This window comes from Anomaloglossus baeobatrachus, chromosome 2, assembly GCF_048569485.1.
Source record: "Anomaloglossus baeobatrachus isolate aAnoBae1 chromosome 2, aAnoBae1.hap1, whole genome shotgun sequence".
NCBI lineage: Eukaryota > Metazoa > Chordata > Amphibia > Anura > Aromobatidae > Anomaloglossus > Anomaloglossus baeobatrachus.
The window spans coordinates 185,025,360-185,052,662 of record NC_134354.1 but is presented as its reverse complement, the minus strand read 5'-3'; the positions used below and the strand labels follow the sequence as shown (position 1 = coordinate 185,052,662).

The window sequence follows — 27,303 nt, the reverse complement described above, 5'->3', positions numbered from 1 at the left end:
GATATAACTTAGCTCTGGCGCTCAACAGTTCTTGAAAATATTTATTCTATTCTTGTTCTGGTTTCCATGTAGCTAAAGTAATGATCAAGTTTAATATCATATTTTCAGAACGTGACTGGAAAACTGGCCCGTATCTATATGACAGAAAGCAGGAACAAAATAACTGTAGGGAATGTATTGGCTTTATTAGTTTTAATAATTAAAGGTACATTCTGAACTGTTTTTATGTAGTTATCGGTGGCATACTGCCAATGCCGGCAAGCCACACGACCGCTATGGAGCCCATGAGGGAGGGAGGCCCGGTGCCAGTGCCCCCCTCTATCATCATTCTCCCACTGTGTCTGCGATGCATTGACTTGTCAACACAGCGGAGCGTAATGACGTCAGTACAGTGTGCCACTGTGCTGAGATATGTGCAGAACAGTGGACACACGCTGAGGAGACCGGAGCAGTGAGGGAACGAGGAGAAGTGAGTATGCATTTAATCAAGGTGGCCAAACGATTATGTGGGTGCATTAAACAATATGGAGGCTGTATGCTACTATATGGAGGAATATAAGGGTTGCATATTACTATATGGGGGCTGCATACTACTATCTGGGAGCTTAAAATGCTATATGGAGGCTGCATAATACTATATGTAGGAATATAAGGGGTGCATTATACTACATGGAGGATAAGGCCTGCATAATATTATATGGAGGAATATAAGGGCTACATACTACTATATGGGGGCTGCATAATACTATATAGGGACTGCATAATACTATTTGGGGGCTGCATAATACTATATGTAGGAATATGGGGCTGGATAACACTACATGGAGGACTATGGGGGCTTCCTAACAATATATAGAGGAATATGGGGGTTGCATACTACTATATGGCGTAATATGGGGCTGCATTATATTATGTGGAGCAATATGGGGTGCATTATATTATATGAAGGAATATTGGGTGCATTATACTATATGGAGGAATATGAGGATGTATTATAATACATGGAGAACCATCGGGTGCATTATACTATATGGAGAACTATGAGGAGTTTATTATAATATTTAGAGGACTATAGGGAGTGTAGTATAATATATGGAGGTATATGGGGAGTGTATTATAATTTATGGGGTGCATTATACAATATCAAGGAATATGAATGGTGCATTTTAATATATGGAGTACTATAGGGAATGCATTATAATATATGGATGACTATGGGGAATGGATTATAATATATAAAGGACTATGGGGTGCATTATACTATATGGAGGACTATGGGGGATGCATTATAGTATATGGCGGACTATGGGGTGCATTAGATGATATGGAGGACTATAAGGGGCCCATTATACTTTATGGAGGACTATAGGGGAGCATTATACTACATGGAGTACTATGTGGGGCCCATTACTATATGGAGGACTGTGTGGGCCATTATACTATATGGAAGGTTTTGTGGGACCATTATATTATTTGGTGGGCTATAAGGGAGCCTTTTTACTTTATCTAGTTATTTGAGGGCCATTATACTGTATGCAAGCATATACACAGTGTGAAGGTTTGTGTGGGGGTCTATCATACTGTGCAGAGGGCTGTATGTGGGCAATTATACTATAGGTAGGCCCATTATACTGCATGGAGGGCTGTGTGGGGGACACAGTTTGGGATCTTACTTTGTTAGGGGTCCCCATTCATTGCCAGGGTAGGTGAAGTGGGGGTACAGTAGGGTCATCATCCTTTGCATGTGGAGGATATTGTGGAGGAATTTACTGTGGGGGTATCATACAGTGTTTGTGGGGCACTGTTGTTGCCATTATACTTTATGGTTGCAGTAAAAGAGAAATCTTGGGGCTTCAATAAGAGAAAAATTACTTTGTAAGGACTTCAAACTTGTGAAGTATGCTCTTTTGTGGCTCAGTCAAATATTATTTATTACTTTTTTGGGGGCTTAGGGGCCCAATTAGAAATTCTGCTATGGGGCCCCATGATTTCTATGTATGCCCCTGATAGTTATTATAAGTTGTTTATTTTTTTATTTTTTTCTTAGGGGGGGGGGTTGGTGTTTGGTTTATTCTATTTTCCTTCTTTGGTTATGGTAGCAGCTATAACAGCAGTTAATTTATTTTACCGTAGGTATCTAGAAAACTAAGTAATACAGCTAAGCTAAAATGCCAGTGCTATAGACCTGAAATGTCAACCTAGGAAAGTAACAATGGGAGTGGTTTTTGTATAAAAAAGCCTTAAAGAGCTTGTCAGGCCATAGGGTACAAGTCTGCAGTCACTCTACAGACTACTGAAAGCTCAAAGTTTACGCACTGCACAATGTGAGGATTCTCCGGTGCTGGCACTAGGAGTGTGTAGTCATGTGACCAGAAATATGTCAGTTACTACCAGCCACATACCGACATACTGCAAGCCACATTCCAACTAGACTCATCCCGCCTCGCTCAATACACTGGCATTTTATGTGATATATCAACAAAAAGTAGCAAGTATCTGTGAGGTGTAAATAAAATGATCCATGGCTATCTAAACATTTTAGCAAAAAGTTTAGAAAAAATGCCTCTGTACGGTTTCACAAATGACATGTGGTCTTATTGGGGAAATATTAAAAAGCCACTTTCAGACACTCTGACAATGACTTATCTCATGAAGAACAAAATGATTAGGTGATTGATTTTAATCCCATTTATATCAACTGCTGGCTGTAATTTTATAGGTGTGGGCGATTAGTTTTTTGTTTATTTTAGGAGTGTCCAATTCATTGCTATAACATGCAAAGGTAATTTAACACATTTAGAAAAAACTCTTGTTTTAATCTATAACCATGTGTTGAGTCTGCCTCGGACATGATACCTACTCTTTAAAACAATAAATACAATAAATAAATGATTAGGTACACATTACTTACAGAACCATATCACCACTGTATATTGCAATAAAAGCGAAAATATAGATATGAGTTTTAGAATTCTTTGTCTTCAAATTTGACTTTGAAAAAAATTGTTTTTTGCTCATCTACAGTATATCCCCAAACAAAGCAGACCAATTAGTTATTTTATAAAGTGAAAATATATATTAAAAAAAAAAAAAGAATATATCTTATCAGAAAAATCTCTTTCTTTCTCGACCAGGACTACTCTTCATTCTCAAAATTCTCAATTCACGATTAAAAATGATTCAATGAAAGCAGATTTTTCTATTATTGAGACAAGAGATGTCAGTTGGTGCTCATAAGGTTCTATGCAGAGGGGAGTGGCACTAAAGGCCCAGTCACACTAAACAACTTACCAGCGATCCCAACAACGATACAACCTGATAGGGATCGCTGGTAAGTTACTAGGAGGTCGCTGGTGAGATGTCACACTAAGCGACGCTCCAGCGATCCCACCAGCAACCTGACCTGGCAGGGATCGCTGGAGCGTCGCTACACATGGAAGCATGCTGCGCTTGGTAACTAAGGTAAATATCGGGTAACCAACCCGATATTTACCTTGGTTACCAGCGCACACCTAGCCACAGTACACATAGGGTTAATTACCCGATGTGTACTGCAGCTACATGTGCAGAGAGCAGGGAGCCACGAACACTGCTTAGCGCTGGTTCCCTGCTCTCCTGGCTACAGTACACATGGGGTTAATTACCCGATGTGTACTGCAGCCACATGTGCAGAGAGCAGGGAGCAGCGGACGCTGCTTAGCGCTGGCTCCTTGCTCTCCTGGCTACAGTACACATGGGGTTAATTACCCGATGTGTACTGCAGCCACATGTGCAGAGAGCAGGGAGCAGCGTACACTGCTTAGCGCTGCTCCCTGCTCTCCTGGCTACAGTACACATGGGGTTAATTACCCGATGTGTATTGCAGCTACATGTGCACAGAGCAGGAGCCAGCACTGACAGTGAGAGCGGCGGAGGCTGGTAACAAAGGTAAATATCGGGTAACCAAGGTAAGGGCTTCTTGGTTACCCGATGTTTACATTGGTTACCAGTGTCCGCAGAAGCCGGCTCCTGCACATTCAGTTGTTGCTCTCTCGCTGTCACACACAGCGATCTGTGCTTCACAGTGGGAGAGCAACAACTAAAAAATGGCCCAGGACATTCAGCAACAACCAACGACCTCACAGCAGGGGCCGGGTTGTTGCTGGATGTCACACACAGCAATATCACTAGCAAGTTGTACATCAGCAGCGATGTTGCTAGCGATGTTGCTTAGTGTGACGGTACCTTAAGGAACTAAAGACAGAGCTTCTACCCACCTCCCCCTCCCATTTACATGGAAACTTATCAGTAGCAATAATCATCTCCTATATCAGTAATGTAACATTCCATTTTCATTGAATACAGATTTTACCTCTGAAATGAGAATTTCGAGAATGAATGATGAGTCCTGGCAGAGAAGGAAACTGATTTTTCAGATAAAATATATTGCAGAATTTCTTATTGTCATGTGTACTATTGATTTATGAAATAAAAATTAAAACAACAGTTGCTCTTTAAATGACATCTGGCTCTGATTTATAAGTAGAAACGTGCTTTTTTACATTTTAAAAATTGATAAAAGTGAACCTAAATTCCGATATGTCAGAACTACATCATTTTCTCCACAGCCCAGCAGACACACCTACTGTCCTTTAACCTTAACCTTTACTCTAAAGATTGCTAAAAGGATTCATAGTTAATTATAAAGCTTTGTGTTTACAAACACAGCACATTTTTCAGCAGGTTTCTTATATAGTCACAAAAGAAGAGAACAGATTTTATTGAAAGTAGCAATCCTATATCAATATCGACCCTTTAAAGAGCCTTCTTGCAACAACACAGGACGCAAAGCCAATCCACAATCCCAAGGTGTCAACAGCTATGTGGGAGTTTTTGCCAGCCATTAGTATATATATAATCTAATCAACAGAGTCCCCATCTGCCTACAGCTGCATGGGGAGTTTTGCCACCCATTAGTGGCAAATTTGGAGGATTGCTTGGCTGGTCACAAGACACAAGGCTGTAAGAGGGGATAGTTTTGCCTAGAGGAGCAGTACGGTACAGTGCTGGCCAAAAGTATTGGCACCCCTGCAATTCTGTCAGATAATACTCAGTTTCTTCTTGAAAATGATTGCAATCACAAATTCTTTGTATTATCTTCATTTATTTTCCTTGCAATAAAAAAACACAAAAGAGAATGAAACAAAAATCAAATCATTGCTCATTTCACACAAAACTCCAAAAATTGGCCAGACAAAAGTATTGGCACCCTTAACCTAATACTTGGTTGCACAACCTTTAGCCAAAATAACTGCGAACAATCGCTTCCGGCAACCATCAATGAGCTTCTTACAATGCTCTGCTGGAATTTTAGACCTTTTTTCTTTGGCAAACTGCTCCAGGTCCCTGAGATTTGAAGGGTGCCTTCTCCAAACTGCCATTTTGAGATCTCTCCACAGGTGTTCTAAGGGATTCAGGTCTGGACTCATTGTTGGCCACTTTAGTAGTCCCAGTGCTTTCTTTCAAACCATTTTCTAGTGCTTTTTGAAGTGTGTTTTGGGTCATTGTCCTGCTGGAAGACCCAAGACCTCTGAGGGAGACTGAGCTTTCTCACACTGGGCCCTACATTATGCTGCAAAATTTGTTGGTAGTCTTCAGACTACATAATGCCATGCACACAGTCAAGCAGTCCAGTGCCAGAGGCAGCAAAGCAACCCCAAAACATCAGGTAACCTCCGCCATGTTTGACTGCAGGGACCGTGTTCTTTTCTTTGAATGCCTCTTTTTTTTCTCCTGTAAACTCTATGTTGATGGCTTTTCCCAAAAAGCTCTACTTTTGTCTCATCTGACCAGGGAACATTCTTCCAAACCATTTAAGGCTTTCTCAGGTAAGTTTTGGCAAACTCCAGCCTGGCTTTTTTATGTCTCAGGGTAAGAAGTTGGGTCTTCCTGGGTATCCTACCATACAGTCCCTTTTCATTCAGACTCCGACGGATAGTACGGGTTGACACTATTGCACCCTCGGACTGCAGGGCAGCTTGAACTTGTTTGGATGTTAGTCGAGGTTCTTTATCCACCATCTGCACAATCTTGCGTTGAAATCTCTCGTCAATTTTTCTTTTCCTTCCACATCTAGGGAGGTTAGCCACAATGCCATGGGCTTTAAACTTCTTGATGACACTGCGCACCGTAGACACAGGAACTTTCAGGTCTTTGGAGAAGGACTTGTAGCCTTGAGATTGCTCATGCTTCCTCACAATTTGGATTCTCAAGTCCTCAGACAGTTCTTTGTTCTTCTTTCTTTTCTCCATGCTCAATGTGGTACACACAAGGACACAGGACAGAGGCTGAGTCAACTTTAATCCATGTCAACTGGCTGCAAGTGTGATTTAGTTATTGCCAACACCTGTTAGGTGCCACAGGTAAGTTACAGGTGCTGTTAATTACACAAATTAGAGAAGCATGACATGATTCTTCAAACAGTACCAATACTTTTGTCCACCCTCTTTTTATGTTTGGTGTGGAATTAAATCCAATTTGGCTTTATGACAATTTTTTTTATTTTTTTTCATTGAAGACAAATTAAATGAAGATAATAATACCAAAACATTTGTGATTGCAATCATTTTCAAGAAGAAACGGAGTATTATCTGACAGAATTGCAGGGGTGCCAATACTTTTGGCCAGCACTGTATATATATTTATAAAGGGAACACTAAAATACCATTTTGTTGTTTAAGGCTATGTGCGCACTATGACGTTTTCGCATTTCTATAAAATGCTGCATTTTTTGCCGCAAAAACGCACAAAAATGCACCGGCATCAGAAACACGTTTTTACCGTGTTTCGGTGTGTTTTTGGCTGTGTTTTGCTGCGGTTTTGATCATGGCGTTTTGCTGCATTTTTCCAATGCATTGCATGGGTGAAAAAAGCAGTAAAACGCAGGAAAGAATTAACATGCCCTTTTTTTTGGTTTTAGCTCAAAAACGCAGCTAAGAAATAAAGCTGTGTGCAGACAGCAAAAATGAAAAGTCATAGCCTAAGTGTTCCATTTATTTTTTTGAGCAGTATACATATATATATATATAATAATATTTATTCACTTATATAGCGCTATTAATTCCACAGCGCTTTACATACATTGTCAACACTGTCCCCATCGGGGCTCACAATCTAAATTCCCTATCAGTATGTCTGTGGAGTGTGGGAGGAAACCCACAAACTCCTTGCAGATGTTGTCCTGAGTGGGACTAGAACCCAGGACCCCAGCACTGCAAGACTGCAGAGCTAACCACTGAGCCACCGTGCTGCCTGATGTATATATACAATCATGATGCAAAGCCAAACCTGAATCCCTACCTGCCTACAGCTGTGTGGGTTTTTTTTGCCACCTATCAGTGCAAATTTGGAGGACTGTTTGGCTGGGTGACAAGGCTGTAACAGAGGGTAGTTTCACCCAATAGAGCGCTGTATATTTTTACATATATATATATATATATATATATATATATATATATATTTGTGCTACAAAGCCAGACCAAAATCCCAATCTGCCTACAGCTGTGTGGGGGTTTTGCCACCCATCAGTGCAAATTTAGAGGACACTGTGGCTGGGTGAAAAGGATGTGACAGGGGATTTGAGGGCTTAAGTTTTTCCTAGTACAGTGGTATTTCTATTTACATAATTCTGTTTTAATTATCTAATCATTAGGAAAGTTCTTTTATTAAATTTGTAATGCTACAGACCTGAAATGCCTCCTCCAATGACAATCACATCGTACGTGTCCCTCATGTCTCTGCTTTTCTCTTTTCAGGATCCCTGGTTAGAATGCACGGGCGACTTCTCCACGCTGAGGATGTCACAAGGGAATGATGTCCCTGTTATTGTTCTGTTACAGCCCATTACTTACAGCTTAGGAGACGAGTGCTTTGGGATTGGTTGCCAAAGGAGTGGGCGTAAGAAGGAAGCTTGGATCTGGAAGCTTGCCCATATAAACAATTGATAGAGTATGTTATCTGCTCTGGTGCAACACTTGAAATCCCATGTAATGCTTAGGTTGCATAAATTCATCAAATTATGTAAGATTTTACTTAATCAGCCCTATTGTGAATTCACAGTTAATAATTAACACTCACTGCAGCTTTCCCACATTGCTTATGTTCCTCTTCAGCTGATCATGTGAATGAGAAACACTGTAGACTAAAAGTTGTTTATCAAATAGGATTTAAGAAATCCTATTAAATATGTATATCAGTTACTACAAATTCTTAAAGTTGACATATAACTTGAATTTAGCTTAGAATTAAAAATCTATTTACCTTTAGAAGTAAATTGATATGTATTAACTATCACATATAACTCAGGTGGCTCTTTTGTCTGTAGTTCCTCTAAAAGTCATCTGCATAGACATACTCTGCTTTATGAAGTATGATCCTTGAAATATTACATAGCTAAATAATCAGCATGACTGAGAAAAGAAACATATTCAACTGAGGAATGGGAGACAATAAAGGATATGACCAAAATGCAAGAAGCCATCTGCCATAACCGGTTAACCACCCAGCAATTTTCCATTTTGGTTTTTCCTCCCCTTCTTCCAAAAGCCATAACTTTTTTTATTCCGTCACGATATCCATTTGAGGACTTATTCTTTGTGGGACGAGTTGTACTTTTGAATGGCACACTTTTGAATGACACTGGAAACAGGAATAAAATTCAAATGAGATGAAACTGCAAAAAAAGTGCAATTCACAATTGTTTTTTGGGTTTTCTATTTACCATATTCACTATATGGTAAAACTGACCAAGCGTTAGGATTCCTCAGGTTAGTAACATTTTGTAGATACCAAACATGTATACTTTTACTGTTATCTAAGTGGTTTTTGTAAAAAAAAAATAAAAATCTTTTGTCGCCAATCCTGAAACTCGTAGTGTTCTCATTTTTGAGGATCTGGGGCTCAGTGATGGGTTCATTTTTGTGCACCTTCAGCTGATGTTTTCAATAACATCATTTTTGGGTAGATGTGATGTGTTTATTGCCTGCTATTGAACTTTAATGCAATACTGCAGCAACCAAACAAACCGAAATTCGGGAATTTTTTTATTTTTTTTGCTAAGCCCTTTACCAATCAGTTTAATTGATTTTATATGTTGATTGATTGAGCATTTATGAAAGCGGCGATACCAAATATGTGTTTTTTTTACCATTATTGTTTTATTTTCAATGAGGCAAAAGGGGGGGGTTATTGGAACTTATATGATTTTTTTTTCAAACTTTTTTTTTACATTTTTTATTAATTATACTAGTCCCTTTGGGGAATTTTATGCATGTACTATCCGATTGCTTCTGGTATTCAGAATGGTGCTTCAGCATTGCTCTGATCAGCAGAAATGCTGTTCTCCTTTGAGTGCCAACGCTCTGTCGGCATTCACAAGAAGGGAGTCATGACAGCGACAAGGGTCTGAAGCCAACCCAGTGCTGTCATGGCAACCCAGAGTTGCCCTGTAATCATGTCACGGGGCCGCTGATGGAACAGGGAACAGCGCGATTCCCGACAGAGCGCGATAGATCTGACAGCGCGATCAAGGGGGATAAAAGGCGCAGGTGGATGTCTGAACCAACTGCGCCTGTTTGCTGCACATGTCTACTAATCATATCAGCAGATATGTGTGGAGAATAATGCAGGCTCGCCGTGTGAGCCCGCATTAAATGGTAGGACCGCATATTTATATCCTAGGTCGTAAATGGGTTAAAAAAGAAAAAGTAAAACCAATCCTAATCCAAAGTATCAATTAATTGGCTCAATATTAAGAACCATAATTTAATACAATTGTAACAGGGTGGCAGGGAGTGCCGTAGTTATGGTCTGGCTGGTGTTTGTGTGCAGCCAGCCCCTGGTCTGTTACAGGCAGCTCGTGGGCCCAGTGAACGTGTGGGGTGCATCCACTTACTTGCTAGTTGCAGTACCTCAGTCCCTTTTCATCTCTGAGGGTCCGTCCCAAGAATGTAAAAAACACATAGCCCTAACTGTTCCCTTCCAGTTTCTTCAGGTCCCAGCTCTACACTTCCTGTACTGTTCGGGTTCTGCATAGCCCTACATCCAGCAGACTGGTTGTGCAGTTGTGCCCAGCCTGCAGGGGATTGGTCCGACCCCAGAACTCCACACCACCTCCTCTCTGGACAGCCATTTTCCTTCTCCTTCCTCTTCCTGTCCAAGGGACTTATCCTTCTAAAATCCTCCCAGGGTCTAAACCTATCCTTAAGTCCTAGTATCCCTGCCTTAGCCTGCGGCTCACTTACCCAGACCAGCATCCAAATCAGCAGCATTTTCCTGATTACATTTCTACTTCTGGTTTATGTTATCTATAGAAGACTCCTATTTTCTATCTTCTTACTACACAGAAATACTTCACATCATACATGGCACATACTTAAAGTCACATAAGACAACATGGTTGGCGTTTCCAGGGGTGAGTCTCCATACACCGACCACCTTCTTACACAATACATAAGAATTAATCTTATTTTCTTCTAAGAAATAATCTAAGCCTTTTTTTAATGAACAGTTCCCGCTGTGACCAGCTGTTCAGATAGGATGTTCCAAAGGTTAAAGGAGTTGTCTGGCCTAAAATGATTAGTTTGCAGCCACTCTATGGGACTGCAGACTTATGAATTCTCCTAGTGCACACACTGATTTGCCATCTTCTGAGCCAGGAGTAGCGGAAATATGATCGTAATTGTGTGATATGCATGTTCCCGGTCAAAACCCAACTAGTGGGCATGGCCCCACTCCATACACTTCTATTGAGAGAGGCCATGCCCAGAAGTCGGGTTATGGCTGGGAACATGCATGTCGCAAACTCAAGGTCACATGACTGCCATTCCTGGCTAAGAAACGGGAGAGTCCTTTCAGTCCTTGTGTGCTGGGAGGATTCATAAGTCTGCAGTAATATAGAGTGGCTACAGACATCATTTTAGACTGGACAACTTCTTTAATAGTTCTCAAGGTAAAGAAGCTTTGTCTCCTTTACAGACTTTTTACTCCAGTTGTAGGGAATGCTCTCTTATAACAGTATTTAATCTAATTTTTTTATGGGCCATTTATGTACTTATATAAGTTAATCATGTCTCCCCTTAGATGTCTCTTTCAAGACTAAATAAATGTAATTATTGTAATCTATCCTCATGCCTCTTATCAGTTGTGTGGCTTTTGTTTGTACTATTTCTACTTCCAGAACATCCTTCTTATGAATTATTGTACAGCATTGAACTATATATTCCTGATAAGGACACAGTAAGGCTTTGTAAAGTAGTAGTGTTACATCCTTGTCCAGCGAGACCATGTCTCTTCTAATATGAGACAAAACCATTATAGTTTTAAATGCAGCTGATTGACAATGCATTCTGTTATTTGGTCTAAGACCTACCAGTGCACATCTTAACTCTTCTAGTTTTATGCCAATCTGAAGGAATACTTACTTGAATACATCACCAAAACCACCATCAGTACATTAATACATCACCAGAACCCCATTTTAAGTATTTGAAGAGGATTTGGAGAGGTTCTGCTAAGTTTCTGCCCTTAAAAAGACATAGCAAAAAGGAGAAAAAACATGTGCCAGGCAATAACGTAAAAAAATCTGGGCTGTGATGCTGGGCTGTGATCAGAAGTGAAACACCGCCCACACCGCAGTCACTCAGGAAGACTGGGGCTGGCGGCGGAGATGTAAAGTCAACTGGACAGCAGCTGTAGTTGACTTGCAGAAATGGGTAGCTCAGGCAAATCTGGGTAGGTTTTCAGAAATCTCTGAACCACTAAGTTGAGCACGTGAGCCAAGGATGGCATGTGTGTGAGGTTGCCAAGCTTCAGAGCCATCCCTAGGTTACGCCCATTATCACACATGACTATTCCTTGTTGTAGGTTCAGTGGCCAGAGCCACAGATCTGTCTGGTCTGTTATAGCTTTCAACAACTCTATGGTAGTGTGCTGTTTATCACCTAAAAAAATTAGTTTCAGCAGAGCCTGTTGCCGCTTCACCGAGGCAGTGCTTCAGTGCTTCCAGCTTATGACTGATATGGACGACGTGCTCCAATATGACAATTCGGAGATGAAAGAGGAGGAATGGGTGCAGGAACTGATACATGAGGAAGAGGAAACCCTGATGGAATTAGAGCCCACGTGTGCCATCCCAGGCTTTGACTCAGTCCCAGCCTCCACAAGGTTGGCCCAGTGTGCCATCAGGGAAATGAAGCATCTTGGCCACAAGCACTTGTTCATGTGTCAGTCATTAAGTGGACCTTCCTAGTAACTGCATTGGTCAAGGCACAGGTGATATTATGGGACAGGAGCTGGTGTAAGGCTGGGAAGGCATACAGGGAGAAATAGTGGCGGCAGAGGTTCACCCACTAAGCAACAGCCACGATTAGATTGTCTCAGTGCCCACAAGCTTAAATGGCAATATTTCCAGGGCAAAGAGTCTGGAAATGTGCCTGTTCAGTGTTTTCTAACCACTAAGCACTTTGTCTCTCAGTCAGCATAGGGTTTAACCATTAAATACAATTTGCCAACTTTATAAATCTGTGATAGAATTAATGATGTGCACTCAGCCAAGGAGATTTTTTTGAGGTGCTAGTGAGGGAACCGAGGTCCAAACTGTATATCTCCACTATAAACACTGCACTCTCTTCTAGTACAGAAAAAAAAATTTTGGAAAAAAAGATAGAGTTGAATTTTTCTTTGCAATTGAACTTGTATATTTATTAATAAGGTGACTGAGAAGACATGGGACGTTTCGGCCCTATAAGGCCTTTTTCACGCCAAGTCACTGAAAAAAGTGAAAGAATAACAATCAATATTTTACAATATAATACAAAAAATACATATTTACATGGAATATTACATTATGTACATACATTTTTGGTTGAAAAATCCATCAGCAAAAATGTAGTCGGATGAACTGAAGCAACAGTATAGTGCATTTATATCAGACTAATCAATTTATATTGCGACAAATCAGCAACAATATAGCATACCTCCACAAAAGAGTTTTTTTCCAGAGGAATATTTTCAAGAAAAGTAAAAGAAGTTGAAGAAGAAGTTCACCAATAAGTTTTTTTTGTATAATGAATCACTGGAGGTAAGTTCTGTTGACAAATTATATGCATATGAGTGATTTGCATATACCATCTATATACCAAAAAACAGAGGGGGCGATGGGATTCCTGGTTAGTATTTTTCTCAGGTTTTTCTTTTATATAGTCACATCCTTTGGTATGGAGATAAAGGCCCTTAATAGTAAATTCACTGTATTTGAATATACCTTTATAGATATAGAAATGATAATTAGGATCGAACGGTACTATATAATAGTGACTTATGATATATGTTTCAATACCTGGAATTTGCTTCAGAGTATGAAAACCATGGGGGAATAATTCTATATTATATTTAGAGATACCTCCATCTAGAGGGAGAGACATAAATAGATATAGAATTCTGTTACCTGTTGTAATCTTATCAGGATATATCAAATAGCGGTTGGCATTTAGTAACATGCCATATGGGTATATTTTATAACTGCAAGAGACATTTGCCAGGTGTCAAGGTATAAAACAAGTTATAGAACAAGTATTACCTATCCTTATATCTGCTATTAGGTTTTATACAACAGGTTCTGTATGGTGGATAGTGAGGGGGTTTTTACCTGTACAATAGTGATTAAAGGTTCGTTTGCATTGGTGGAGTGAAGTTTCTTCTGCAAACAAAATAAACAAGATTAGGGAAGCAAAATTCTGATAATAACGGAGGTGGATAGTGGGGCATAGGAATGGAGGGGTTGCTTTTTTACCTGAACGCTGCCTTCCCAGGATGTGGCTGTGTGTGCGTTTCTCAGCGCCCACATGTTATTAAATGCTGAAGTAATGAAGGACGCCGGCGCATGCGCCGTCATCACTTGTGATGTGTTTACTGTTAAGGCATGAACGGTATGTTACCGCTCTATCTTGAATATACGCGCATCGCGCATGCGCAGTAGTGTTTTATTTGGAAAAAGTATGCTCGTAAGGTCAGAATACAGAGAGTAGGGGGAGGAAAGTAGGTGATAACAGTTAGATTCCAGCGGTATTATGCAAAACGTGAATTGGTAAACAGGAATATATAGTGTAATTATTAGCAATGAGTAAATAAGATAACAATATGATAAACAAATATATGAGCACCGCTGTATATTCAAATTTAGAGGTCCTGAAAGGAGATCTGAAATGACCTGAAATGAACTTAGGTTAGACACATACATGAGAAGGTAAGGGTCCCAATATTCTATAAGCAAACAAAAGAAGAGTATATTGGATTCTATATGCTATCATTATATAGAATAGGGGGAGGAGGGGTAAGGGATCAGGTGATTTATACTTTACCATCTATGAATGAGTGCAGGATGATAGAAAAGGGAAAAGGAGGAAGGAAAAGCATGGAGGATATCCTTCAAGATTTCTGTAAATAACATCATATGAAGATTAGTATATGTCAAACATTATCCATAAAGTTTACTGTTGTTGGTTATAAAACATTAAAAACAACATGTTTAGATGACATTATAGTGGCCAATCAATTTCCCTATTCAAACCCTTTGGTGCCAAAGTCTGTAGTGTGTGAATCCAGTAACTCTCTCTTTTCTTTAGGAGTTCGATATGGTTGCCCCCTCTTCTGGGTCTGTGTACTTTCTCAATAACTTGGTAGCGCAATTGAGCAATTGTATGTTTGCCTTCGTGGAAATGATGGGGGATGGGAAACCACAATTTACCGCATCTGATGGTTGATTTATGGCTGGCTATACGGTCTCCCAAATGCTGGATGGTCTCTCCCATATAGGAGACCGCACGGACACTTGATGATATAAACAATAAAGGTGCTCTCGCATGTAAAGTACTCATTTATCCGAAAAGTTTTTCCTGACCTAGGGTGTGTGAAGTGATCGCCTTTTATGACGTTGGAGCATGGTGGACAACTGAGGCAAGGAAATGTTCCCATGTGTCTTGTGGTTAAAATGGTTTGTGAACAGCCCTTTTTGTCACTGCCTATGTCCGCTCTTACTAGGGAGTCCTTGATGTTTTTTTGTCTTTTCTTACACATTAGTGGGGGAAGAAAAAAAAGTTGCTGTTTGTGGGTATTCTCGCTTCAGAAGGGGGCCAATGTCTGGTAATAATATTGTAGACTTTAGGCATTGAGGGGTGATAAGTATGTACAAAAGACAATCTATCTTCTTTGATTTTTTTCAGTAGAGATGGTGGCCAATGCTTTTTCTTTTGTTAGTAATGCCTTAAGGCCACTTCACACATAACGAGATCGTGAACGAGATCGTTACTACGGCAGTTTCTGTGACGCAAGAATGACTTTAATAGCGATCTCGTCACGTTTGACACGTACCAACGATTCACCCCCTGCTGCGAAATAGCTGATCAATGCCGAACAGCTTGGGCCATTTTTGGCTCGTTGGAGTCCTGCTGGGCTGAATGAATCTGTATGTTTGACACCCTACTAACGATTTTATTGACAACCTAGATGAGATGCACGAAGGCGTGTAGTTGCGTCTCCGTTTCCACGCCCCTTCTGCACCGATTGGTTGGCGCTGAGAACAATAGCGTGTAGTTACGTCACCATTTCCGCGCCCCTCTCTGCACCGATTGGTTAGCACTGAGAACACTACTGCATTCTGATTGGGTATCGCTTCATGCTTTGTTCCCTTTTGAGTCTTCTAGGAACAAACCTGTGACTACACCCAGATTCACTCGTGCTTTGTTCCCGCTTGCTTGGTTTTTGGATAAAAGCCGCATCTGCACTTGGATTAATCCCTCCATCGTTCCCGAGCGTGTCGCTGTGAGGATCGAAACTGCGATTATTAATAGATAGCATAGACGGCTGTATTTTCTGGACACGGTAAGTCATTTTGAAAAGTTTTTTTTATTTGTTCCATGTTTTTGTTATAGTATTAATAGTATTTGTGTTTATAGATAGTAATTATTATTGCAGATAATGAAAGTAGTTGGCTGTTATCTGTATACATATTGCCTTTGTGCGTACATCCATAGTGCCGTCCTTTTAGTATTGCTGGCTATTTTGTCTCTCTGCTACAGCCGCCATTTTGTGTCTCTGACACAGTTACAAATAGAACTGGTGCACTTCTATGGGGGCGGCCATTTTAGTGTCTCTTCTACACCCCCCAAAAAAATGTGATTGGTTTATAGCAACTTCTCTCATCTTTACATGTTTTTTTTGCAGTGTGGACAACATGAACGACATGCAGCGTGTTGTGCTGGGTGCTGCATTGATGTTTGAGGCCGGTTGGCTACGTGAAGGGGAACAGAGGCGTTCCAAACGAAAGCGCTGCATGTGGACCAGAGAGTGGCTGCAGAAGAGGTACAAATACTACCACATGCAACTTCTAAGAGAGCTGCAGGAGAATAATCCTCAGGATTTCCACAACTTTCTGCGGATGTCAGAGGAATCATTCAACCTTTTACTCGAAAGAGTTACGCCTATTATTCAGCACAAGAATACAGCGATGCGTGCTGCCATCCCGGCAGATGAAAGATTGGCAGTCACACTGCGTTTCCTGGCCACCGGACGCTCCCTGCAAGACTTGCATTTTTCTTCTGCAATTTCAAGGTCCCGGCTCAGCATTCTTATTCCGGAGACATGTAGAGCAATTTTCCACAGTCTGCGTAACTACATTGAGTTCCCCAAAACTGTGGAGGAATGGCAAAAGATTGCCTCCGATTTTGAGCACCTTTCGCAGTTCCCAAACTGTGGTGGGGCTTTGGACGGGAAACATGTGCGGATCACTCAACCACTGAACAGCGGCTCCTATTTTTATAACTATAAGGGCTATTTCAGCATCATCCTAATGGCCCTTGTGAATGCCAATTACGAATTTATTGCTGTTGATGTTGGCATGAATGGCAGGGTTTCAGACGGTGGGGTTTTAGAGCACACAGGCTTTGGTGAACGTTTGCAAAATGGTGAACTGCACTTGCCCCCCAACTCTGACACTACCGCAAACCTTAACTTTGTATTTGTGGGCGATGAAGCATTCTCACTTCATCCCAATCTCATGAAACCATTCCCCCAGAAAAGTCTAATGGCGGAAAGACAAATGTTCAATTACAGATTATCAAGGGCACGCAGGGTTGTGAAAAATGCCTTTGGGATAATGGCAAATCGCTTCCGAGTTTTCCACACACCAATTAACCTGAGTCTACCATCGATAGATGCAGTTGTTTTGGCCTGTTGCGCCCTTCACAACTTTCTTCGACGGCGAGATGCAATTACGTACTGTCCAACAGGCTTTGTAGACTCTGTTAACTTAAACGGGGAAGTGGTGCTTGGTGAATGGCATTCTGACGATCCCGGAATCGCAGGACTTCAACCATTGGCGCCCGGCAGAAATACCGATGATGCGAAGGCCTGTCGAGAAAAGTACTGCCAATATTTTAATGGTCCTGGTGCAATTACGTGGCAGCATTAGATAGACTTGTATTGATCACATTTATGCAGAGCTATAATTTCTTGTATTGATTTGTTTAATAAACTTTCCCTCTTAATTTTAAAATATTTGTTGCATGTAGTGTTATGTTCATCACATTTATACTAAAATGTCATTTTTTTAAAATGATTACTTTAATAAACAGTTGTTTTTACTTTTCACAAGATTTGTTTGTCATTCATTCACTATTAAGGGCTACTTTACATGAGTTCAATTTTTGACATTTTTTTGTGACATTAGAAGGGTTCAAAGTTCATCATCAATTTTTCATTTTTATAAGAAAATGTAAAATGGAATCCATCACTTTTGAAGTGAGTTGCAGAGGCCTAGAGGCCACTTTACAGAAATGTTGCTGGCGATCGCTCCAGCCCATTAAAGGGTTGATCCGGCTTATTTTGACTTTTTTTTATTATTTCTCTATGGGACTACATTGGGGCAGGTAAGTAGATGGAGACCACAGGGGACGGTCCCTAGAAACTGGAGGAAGAGAAGTCATTTCCGAAAGTAAAAACCGAGGCTCAGGGAAATTGCAAACTTCCCGGGCCACAGCCCACAGCCGAACCTCTGGAAAGGGGGTAAAACTACCGACAGGCAGGCCCCTGGCCCGGAGGCTGTAGTGGAGGCCAAGCCAGGTTCAGCCAACAAGGGCAAGGCTTAAGAAGTCAGCTGAAGAGAGGAACACATAGAGGGGTGCACCGGCTTTCATTCCAGGATCTACCCAGGATCGGCGGAGGTCCCTGACAGTGAGTTCCAGTCGCCCAAAGGCACCAGTGTGCTGCAGCCCAGGAATTGTGAGTAAAAACCTTGGAATTGCACCCTCTGGAGTTGCCTCCATTATTTCCGCCTGCATAGACTTCCATCACTGCATAGACACTTACCAGCACCAACTGTTGCCCCAGGGTCCAGCTCCACCTGTGGGGAGCAGTACCACCATTGCTGCCGTTCCATCACCCCCGGAGGCTCCATACAGCAGCGGCGGATTAAGGTGGCGTCACGAATATTAACTACAATCACCCCCACTGAAGCCATATCAGTTGACTCCCGCCAGGGTCACGGAGTCAGGCCCCACCACCACTGACGACCCCCAGACTAGTCCGGCCCGGCACCGGGTGTCCCATAGCTCTGGGGTGGGTGAGTCATCACCACTAGCATTGGGCCTCCTGCTCCGGATCGCACATTGAGAGTGAGCGTAGCGATTCTTCTCATCACTGTACCGCTGTCAGTTCAGGACAGCGGTGGGTGACGTCACTACTGTGCTATGTCCAGACCACACAGCGGACGAACATGATGAATAAGTGGCGTCAAGGGTCGTTTTCGCAACAACTGCGTGCCAAAATATGCACCCAACCACTTGATTTCCACCACATATTACATATCGGTGTACTAAGAAGAAATTGCACAATATATTTTATGGTGAATTTTTTCATGATACCCTAGTAAAAATGCTCAATGGTATGACTAAAATTAGATTTTTGGGTTAAAAAGTAAAATGTTCACTTTTAACTTCAACATTGCTTTTCTTTATGTGAAACCCTGAAAAGGTTAATTTACTTCCTCAATTTGGCGTTCAGCTGTATGAGGAATACATCATTTAGGACTCTTCTACAATTATGATTTCCATATGCCAATGCAATTAAAAAAAAAAACAAAAAAAAAAACACACTCACAATGTTAATCTATGAAGCCGTATACTTGTATTTTTTTTAAACGGGGCCGTTTGTGCGTCGCCGAAACCGTCATCGAACGACATCTCATTATCAAATTTCTATAATTGTATGTGCGCTCGCAGTGTGTGCTAAAACGACCCTTGACACATTGTTTGCGTCATGGCGCGATTTCATTTCTGCAGCAAAGATCATTATGATTTGTTGTTGAAAGTGAGTCGCACTTTCACCTTCAATCATAGCAATTGTAATATTTCACCAATCAACCTTGGAGAAGTATTACAATCCAGCCATGGCCGAAGATGCAATATCATCGGCCATTGGCTGGAGCAGGCTCACCGCCCACCCCAATCTGATTGGAGCTAGCGTTCATGTGACGCTATCCGTCGAATCAGATTTGGAGAGGCGTGACCACGGGTGATGCAACTGCGTTTGCTACGCAGACGCAACTGCGACCGATCATAACAATGGCGGCACGCAGGAGAGCGACAGCTTGGGGAGAGGCGGAGGTCCGTTACCTGATAAGAGAAGTGGATGCTCGCGACTATGATTGTCGTGGGTCGCAAGAGCATCCACTTCTCCATAAAAAAAACGTATTGCGCAGGATCCAACGTGGGCTAAGGAGGAGGTTTCATTTGGAGAGGACCTGTGCCCAGATCCGCAAAAAACTTGCGGATCTGTGGTACCGTTCCAGTGCCCGGATCTTTGCCATACAAGCAGAGTTGCAGCCTAACCAAGGTAGGTGCAGATGAGTGTGCCTAGGCAACTTATAATGGTCTTCTTAAATATATATATCTATATATATCTATATATTATTTATATATATTATATATATATATATATATTTATTTTTATAATTATATATATATATATGAGATAGATAGATACACCGACACTTGTGGTACGGGTTAATTACACTGACACTCGGGGCACAGGAAAATGACGCTGACACTTGGCTCTCTGTCAGGGCCAGGCGGTCGGGCAGACCCAGGAGGTGGATCCACTGGGCCGAACTCTAAGATGGTGGTAAGGAGTCCGGTAGCTGAAGCACTATGGGCAGCAGAACAGTCCGTGCAAGTGAGTGTAACGGAGAAGTCCCTGGGACCACGGAGTCACAGATGGTAGTCCGGGTGACGTAGCTCAGGTTCGGAAGCCGAGATGATGTCAGGCGGGGTCCGGAACCTTTGGAGCGAGATGACGGGTCACCGCAGGGATCCGAGAGGGTACGGACTGTCAGATGGCAGACGGACAGCGTGCGGGGTTCAGGATTCAGCAGGACCGGATGGCGAGGCAGGATCAGCTCTAGAAGAGAGATACGTGAGTATGGCAAGAAGACACAAGGAGACCTGACTCCTAGCTTGGAAAACACGAAGATCAGGCCCCGCCCCCTTGGACAATAACCCCCTTTATACCCTGTACCTGTTTAGCCTCATTTCCTGTTAATGGACGCTGGCCCTTTAAGAAAGGGTCAGTGACCGCGCGCGCGCCCTAATGCGCATGCGCGCAGCCCGGGTGCCAGAAGCCAGGGAAGGAAGCTGAGAGGAGGACGCAGGGGAGCCGGCCAGGGCCTGGGAAGCCGTCGGGCGCCGGGATCGGAGACCAGGGGGCCTTGGAAGGACGGGCACCGGAGGCTGGAGAGCGGGGAGCGTGGCAGGTGAGCCGGGGAGCGGGGCTGAGGACCCGGGGAGCGGAGCAGAGGACCCGGGGAGGGGAGCCGAGGACCCGGGGAGCGTGACAGTACCCCCCCCCCACGCCCCCCTCCCCGCAACCGGGACATGAAGGCACGGATCAGAGGAGTGCCCACGTTTTCCCTGGGTTCCCAGGACCTATCCTCAGGACCATAGCCTGCCCAGTCCACCAGGAAGAACTGTCGGCCCCGTACAGTTTTCATGGCCACGATATCCCTTACCGCATAGATGTCGTCCTCAGCAATAGGAGGAGGAGCCGGACTGGCAGCAGCGGAGAAGGGACCAAGGAAAACCGGCTTGAGCAGAGAGACGTGGAAGGAGTTGGGTATCCTCATCGTGGCCGGAAGCCGCAGTTTGTAGGAGACCTCATTGATCTTGCTGAGGACCTTAAACGGCCCGATGTAGCGAGGACCCAGCTTGTAGGATGGTATCTTCAATCGGATGTACTGGGAAGCAAGCCAGACCAGGTCACCAGGAGAGAAACACGGAGGGTCCAGACGCCTCTTGTCAGCGTGTTTCTTCATCCGCTGGGAAGCGCGCCCAAGGGACGCCTTGACAGAGTCCCAAATGGTAGCGAAGTCACGGGCTACAGTATCAGCAGCAGGGACATCCGAAGAAGGGGATATAGGCAATGGGACGGAGGGCTGAAGTCCGTAAACGACATGGAAGGGAGATTTGGAGGACGACTCACTGATGTGGTGGTTATGGGAGAATTCAGCCCAAGGCAGAAGCGTGGACCAGTCGTCGTGATGGGCGTTGACATAGTGACGTAAGAAGGAGGTCAAGATTTGATTGACCCTCTCCACTTGGCCATTAGACTGAGGATGGTAAGCAGAAGAAAAGTCCAGAGTCACTCCCAGATGTTTGCAGAGCGCCCTCCAGAAGCGGGAGGTGAACTGAGTTCCTCTGTCGGACACGATGTGGGATGGAAAGCCATGCAAGCGGAAGATGTGATGTATATAGGCTTCCGCGAGTTCCTGAGCAGAGGTCAGTCCGGCCATAGGGACGAAGTGAGCCATTTTGGAGAACCGATCCACCACGACCCATATGACTGTGTGCCCGGAGGATAATGGCAAGTCCGTAATAAAGTCCATCGCTATGTGTTGCCACGGAACTGAGGGTATCGGCAGAGGCAGAAGACGGCCATAGGGCAGGTGTTTGGGCGTCTTGTTCCTGGCACAAGAGGAGCAGGCAGAGACAAAAGCAGCGACGTCCGTGCGAAGGGATGGCCACCAGTAATGGCGTACAATCGCACCCCATGTTCTCTTCTGGCCTGCATGACCGGCTGTTTTTGAGGCATGACCCCAGTGTAACACTTTTTGCCTGTCGGTCTCAGAGACATAGGTCTTCCCGGGCGGTATCTGGGCCAGGGTGACAGGAGCCACCGGAATAATCTTGCTAGGAGAGATGATAGGTTGGGTAGTCTCTTCCTCCTGCTCCATGGGCATAAAAGACCTAGACAAGGCATCAGCGCGTACATTCTTGTCCGCGGGTCGGAAATGGAGCTGGAAATCAAACCTGGCAAAGAATAAGGACCACCTGGCTTGCCGTGGGTTCAGTCGCTGAGCGGACCGCAGGTATTCCAGGTTCTTGTGGTCCGTGTAGATAATCACGGGGTACACTGCTCCTTCCAGGAGGTAGCGCCACTCCTCCAGAGCCAGTTTGACCGCCAATAGTTCTCGGTCACCGATGGTGTAATTACGTTCAGGCGCTGAGAAGCTCTTGGAGAAGAAACCGCAAGTCACCATCTTACCGGAGGAGGACTTCTGCATGAGCACTGCTCCGGCTCCCGAGGAGGAGGCATCCACCTCCAAGGTGAACTGGCGGTTTAATTCCGGTCGGTGGAGTACAGGAGAGGAGGCAAATGCTCGCTTCAGAGAGCAAAACGCGGCGTCGGCCGCAGGTGACCAGTCCTTTGGATTAGCCTCCTTTTTGGTCAAAGCGGAGAGAGGAGCAGTCAGGGCAGAGAAGTGAGGGATAAACTGGCGGTAGTAGTTGGCGAATCCCAGGAACCGTTGGATTGCCTTCAGTCCAGAAGGGGGAGGCCAGTTGAGAATGGAGGAGACCTTCTTTGGATCCATCTGCAGTCCAGTACCCGAGATGATGTATCCCAGGAAAGGAAGAGAAGACTGCTCAAAGACACACTTCTCATATTTGGCGTAGAGACGATTCTCTCTCAGTCTTTGTAGAACCAGCTGTACGTTCTCTCTGTGGGTCTGGAGGTCCGGAGAGAAGACAAGGATGTCATCCAGATAAACTACTACACAGATGTAGAGGAGGTCCCGGAAAATGTCGTTCACCAATTCTTGGAAGACTGCTGGTGCGTTACACAGGCCGAAGGGCATCACGCAGTATTCATAGTGCCCATCGCGAGTATTAAACGCGGTCTTCCATTCGTCCCCAGAGCGGATACGAACTAGGTTGTAGGCACCCCGAAGATCCAGTTTGGTGAACACACGGGCTCCTCTGAGCCGGTCGAACAATTCGGGAATGAGCGGCAGAGGGTACTTGTTTTTTACGGTGATCTGATTCAAACCCCGGTAGTCAATGCATGGGCGTAGGTCACCCTCTTTCTTCTTAACGAAGAAGAAGCCTGCTCCCGCAGGAGAGGAGGATCTCCGGATGAATCCCTTTGCCAGGCTCTCTGTGATGTAGGTAGACATGGCCCTGGTTTCGGCTGGAGACAACGGATATATCCGTCCTCGAGGTGGTGTTGTTCCTGGGAGCAGGTCGATGGCGCAATCGTAGGGACGGTGTGGCGGAAGTACCTCAGACTCCTTCTTGTCAAAAACGTCTGCGAAGGACCAATAGGCCGAGGGCAGTTCCGGTAGGTTCTCTGGAACCGGAGGTCGTCGGATGGGTTGTATGGACTTCAGACACTTCTCATGACAGGCAGAGCCCCATCGGGTGATTTCGCCAGTACCCCAGCTGACTGATGGTTCGTGTGTCCGCAACCAGGGAAGTCCCAGCAGGATTTGATGGGACATGTGTGGAAGGACGTAGAGAGCGATGTTCTCGGTGTGCAGGGCACCGATACGCAGTTCGACCGGCCTGGTGACCCAGGAGATGGTATCAGAGAGGGGTCTCCCATCCACAGAGGCAATCACTAGGGGCTTATCGAGTAGAGTAACAGGCAGCTGGTACTTGTCCACCGTGGCCTGCTGGATGAAATTGCCTGCTGCTCCAGAGTCGAGGTATGCCTCAGCCGTGAAGCGCGTCTCTCCCGTTGTCACTTGCACAGTCCACGTAACCGGGTCTGAGAGAGTCCCAGCACCTAGGGTGGCCTCTCCTACCAACCCTAGGCTTTGGAGTTTCCCGGCCTTTCCGGACAGGAGCGTAGGAGGTGTGTGCCCTCTCCGCAGTAAAAGCAGAGACCCTTGGCGAGCCGCTCTGCTCGACGTTGTTCAGACTGCCGTACTCGGTCGATCTGCATGGGCTCGTGGACGGGAATCCCAGCTGTTGATGACTGAGGTACGGAGGGCTTCTGTGGAGGAGAGGAATGCCGTACCGGACGTCTCTCACGAGACAGCTCTTTGGAGCGCTCCTGAAAACGAATGTCCACTCGAGTTGCTAGGGCAATCAGGGCATCTAGGGTGGAGGGCATGTCACGACCCGCCAACTCATCTTTGATGCGACTCGAGAGTCCTTCCCAGAAGGCGGCTGTTAGGGCCTCATTATTCCACCCGAGTTCTGAAGCCAAAGTGCGGAAACGGATGGCGTATTGGCCCACCGTCAGTGTTCCTTGACGTAAGCGGAGAAGGGATGAAGCAGACGCAGAGGCGCGTCCCGGCTCGTCAAAGGTGCTGCGAAAGGCCTGCAGGAACTCTTGAAGATCCTTGGTCATAGGGTCCTCCTTCTCCCACAAGGGGTTCATCCACGCCAGTGCCTCGCCCTCTAGGTGAGACATTATGAAGGCGACCTTGGCTTGGTCGGAGGCAAACAAATGTGGCAGCTGCGTGAAATGAAGGGAACATTGGTTTATGAAGCCCCTGCAGGTCTTGGGATCTCCGGCATAACGAGGTGGTGAAGCCAAACGGAGTCTGGAAGCATCCGAAGAGGCTGCCACGGGTGCGGGAGCCGTGGATTGACTAGTGGAGGCCCGGGATGCTGAAGGCGTAACTGCCGCTTGTAACGTGTTCAGGCGGGCGTCCACGGAAGTCATAAAGTTCAGCATGCGGGTCTGGACTTCACGCTGGCGTTGGAGTTCCTCTTGCAAGGCCGCTAGTGCTGCAGCGGGATCCATGGCCTGATCTTACTGTCAGGGCCAGGCGGTCGGGCAGACCCAGGAGGTGGATCCACTGGGCCGAACTCTAAGATGGTGGTAAGGAGTCCGGTAGCTGAAGCACTATGGGCAGCAGAACAGTCCGTGCAAGTGAGTGTAACGGAGAAGTCCCTGGGACCACGGAGTCACAGATGGTAGTCCGGGTGACGTAGCTCAGGTTCGGAAGCCGAGATGATGTCAGGCGGGGTCCGGAACCTTTGGAGCGAGATGACGGGTCACCGCAGGGATCCGAGAGGGTACGGACTGTCAGATGGCAGACGGACAGCGTGCGGGGTTCGGGATTCAGCAGGACCGGATGGCGAGGCAGGATCAGCTCTAGAAGAGAGATACGTGAGTATGGCAAGAAGACACAAGGAGACCTGACTCCTAGCTTGGAAAACACGAAGATCAGGCCCCGCCCCCTTGGACAATAACCCCCTTTATACCCTGTACCTGTTTAGCCTCATTTCCTGTTAATGGACGCTGGCCCTTTAAGAAAGGGTCAGTGACCGCGCGCGCGCCCTAATGCGCATGCGCGCAGCCCGGGTGCCAGAAGCCAGGGAAGGAAGCTGAGAGGAGGACGCAGGGGAGCCGGCCAGGGCCTGGGAAGCCGTCGGGCGCCGGGATCGGAGACCAGGGGGCCTTGGAAGGACGGGCACCGGAGGCTGGAGAGCGGGGAGCGTGGCAGGTGAGCCGGGGAGCGGGGCTGAGGACCCGGGGAGCGGAGCAGAGGACCCGGGGAGGGGAGCCGAGGACCCGGGGAGCGTGACACTCTCAACACCAAGATTTCCCATGATCTGAAATCCCTCTATCAGCACACAGCTTTCATATGTTCTGATATACATCTTGTCCTTGGCACCCAGCTTCCCCATGCTTGGCAAAACATCATTCCCTCAGCACCCAGCTTTCCCATATCAGAGCATGGGAAAGCTGGGTGCTGTGGGTAGGAGCCTTTTTCCCTCAGCATAAAACAATTCCATCTCCTGCTTGTATCTTTGTCCCCCCTCGTATCTAGTTCTCCAAATACAATATTGGCCCCTTCATAGCCTTCCATATAGTATAAAGGGTCCCACATAAACCTTCATATATTAGAATGCATCCCATAGTCCTCCATGAACTATAATGAATTTCCTAGAGTTCTCCATGTATTATAATTCACCCCATAGTTCTCCATATATTATACTGCACCACATAGTCCTCCATATATTATACAGCACCACAATGTGTTATAATGCACCCCCATAGTCCATGTATAAGGTAGGCTACTTAGTCCGCCATATATTATAATGTACCCCCCACAGTCCTATATGTATCATAACGCAACCACATTAAACTTCATATTTTATTAAGAACCCCCAGAGGAGCAAGGGGCCGCAGAGGGTCAAGAGCCCCCACAGGAGCATGTGCCCCAGGAGGATCCAGAGGCCCCGGTGGAGCTACAGCCACCAGAGGAGGAGGAGCACCCACATGAGGCACCGGCCGGATCGGCCCCCGGTAATTGTTTCATACAGTTAGGTCCAGAAATATTTGGACAGTGACACAATTTTCGCGAGTTGGGCTCTGCATGCCACCACATTGGATTTGAAATGAAATCTCTACAACAGAATTCAAGTGCAGATTGTAACGTTTAATTTGAAGGTTTGAACAAAAATATCTGATAGAAATTGTAGGAATTGTACACATTTCTTTACAAACACTCCACATTTTAGGAGGTCAAAAGTAATTGGACAAATAAACCAAACCCAAACAAAATATTTTTATTTTCAATATTTTGTTGCGAATCCTTTGGAGGCAATCACTGCCTTAAGTCTGGAACCCATGGACATCACCAAACGCTGGGTTTCCTCCTTCTTAATGCTTTGCCAGGCCTTTACAGCCGCAGCCTTCAGGTCTTGCTTGTTTGTGGGTCTTTCTGTCTTAAGTCTGGATTTGAGCAAGTGAAATGCATGCTCAACTGGGTTAAGATCTGGTGATTGACTTGGCCATTGCAGAATGTTCCACTTTTTTGCACTCATGAACTCCTGGGTCGCTTTGGCTGTATGCTTGGGGTCATTGTCCATCTGTACTATGAAGCGCCGTCCGATCAACTTTGCGGCATTTGGCTGAATCTGGGCTGAAACTATATCCCGGTACACTTCAGAATTCATCCGGCTACTCTTGTCTGCTGTT

General features: G+C 44.9%; 1 protein-coding gene across 1 annotated transcript in view; it reads right to left on the bottom strand.

The window, feature by feature from the left end:
- The window catches only part of LOC142291191 (amine oxidase [flavin-containing] B-like), a 102,343-nt gene extending 94,485 nt beyond the window's left edge, over nt 1-7,858 (bottom strand). The window contains exon 1 of the mRNA XM_075335538.1: nt 7,726-7,858. Within this exon, the coding sequence (XP_075191653.1) occupies nt 7,726-7,771 (46 nt within the window). The 5' untranslated portion in view covers nt 7,772-7,858. The remainder of the gene's footprint in view (nt 1-7,725) is intronic.
- Between the last annotated feature and the right edge of the window lie 19,445 nt (nt 7,859-27,303).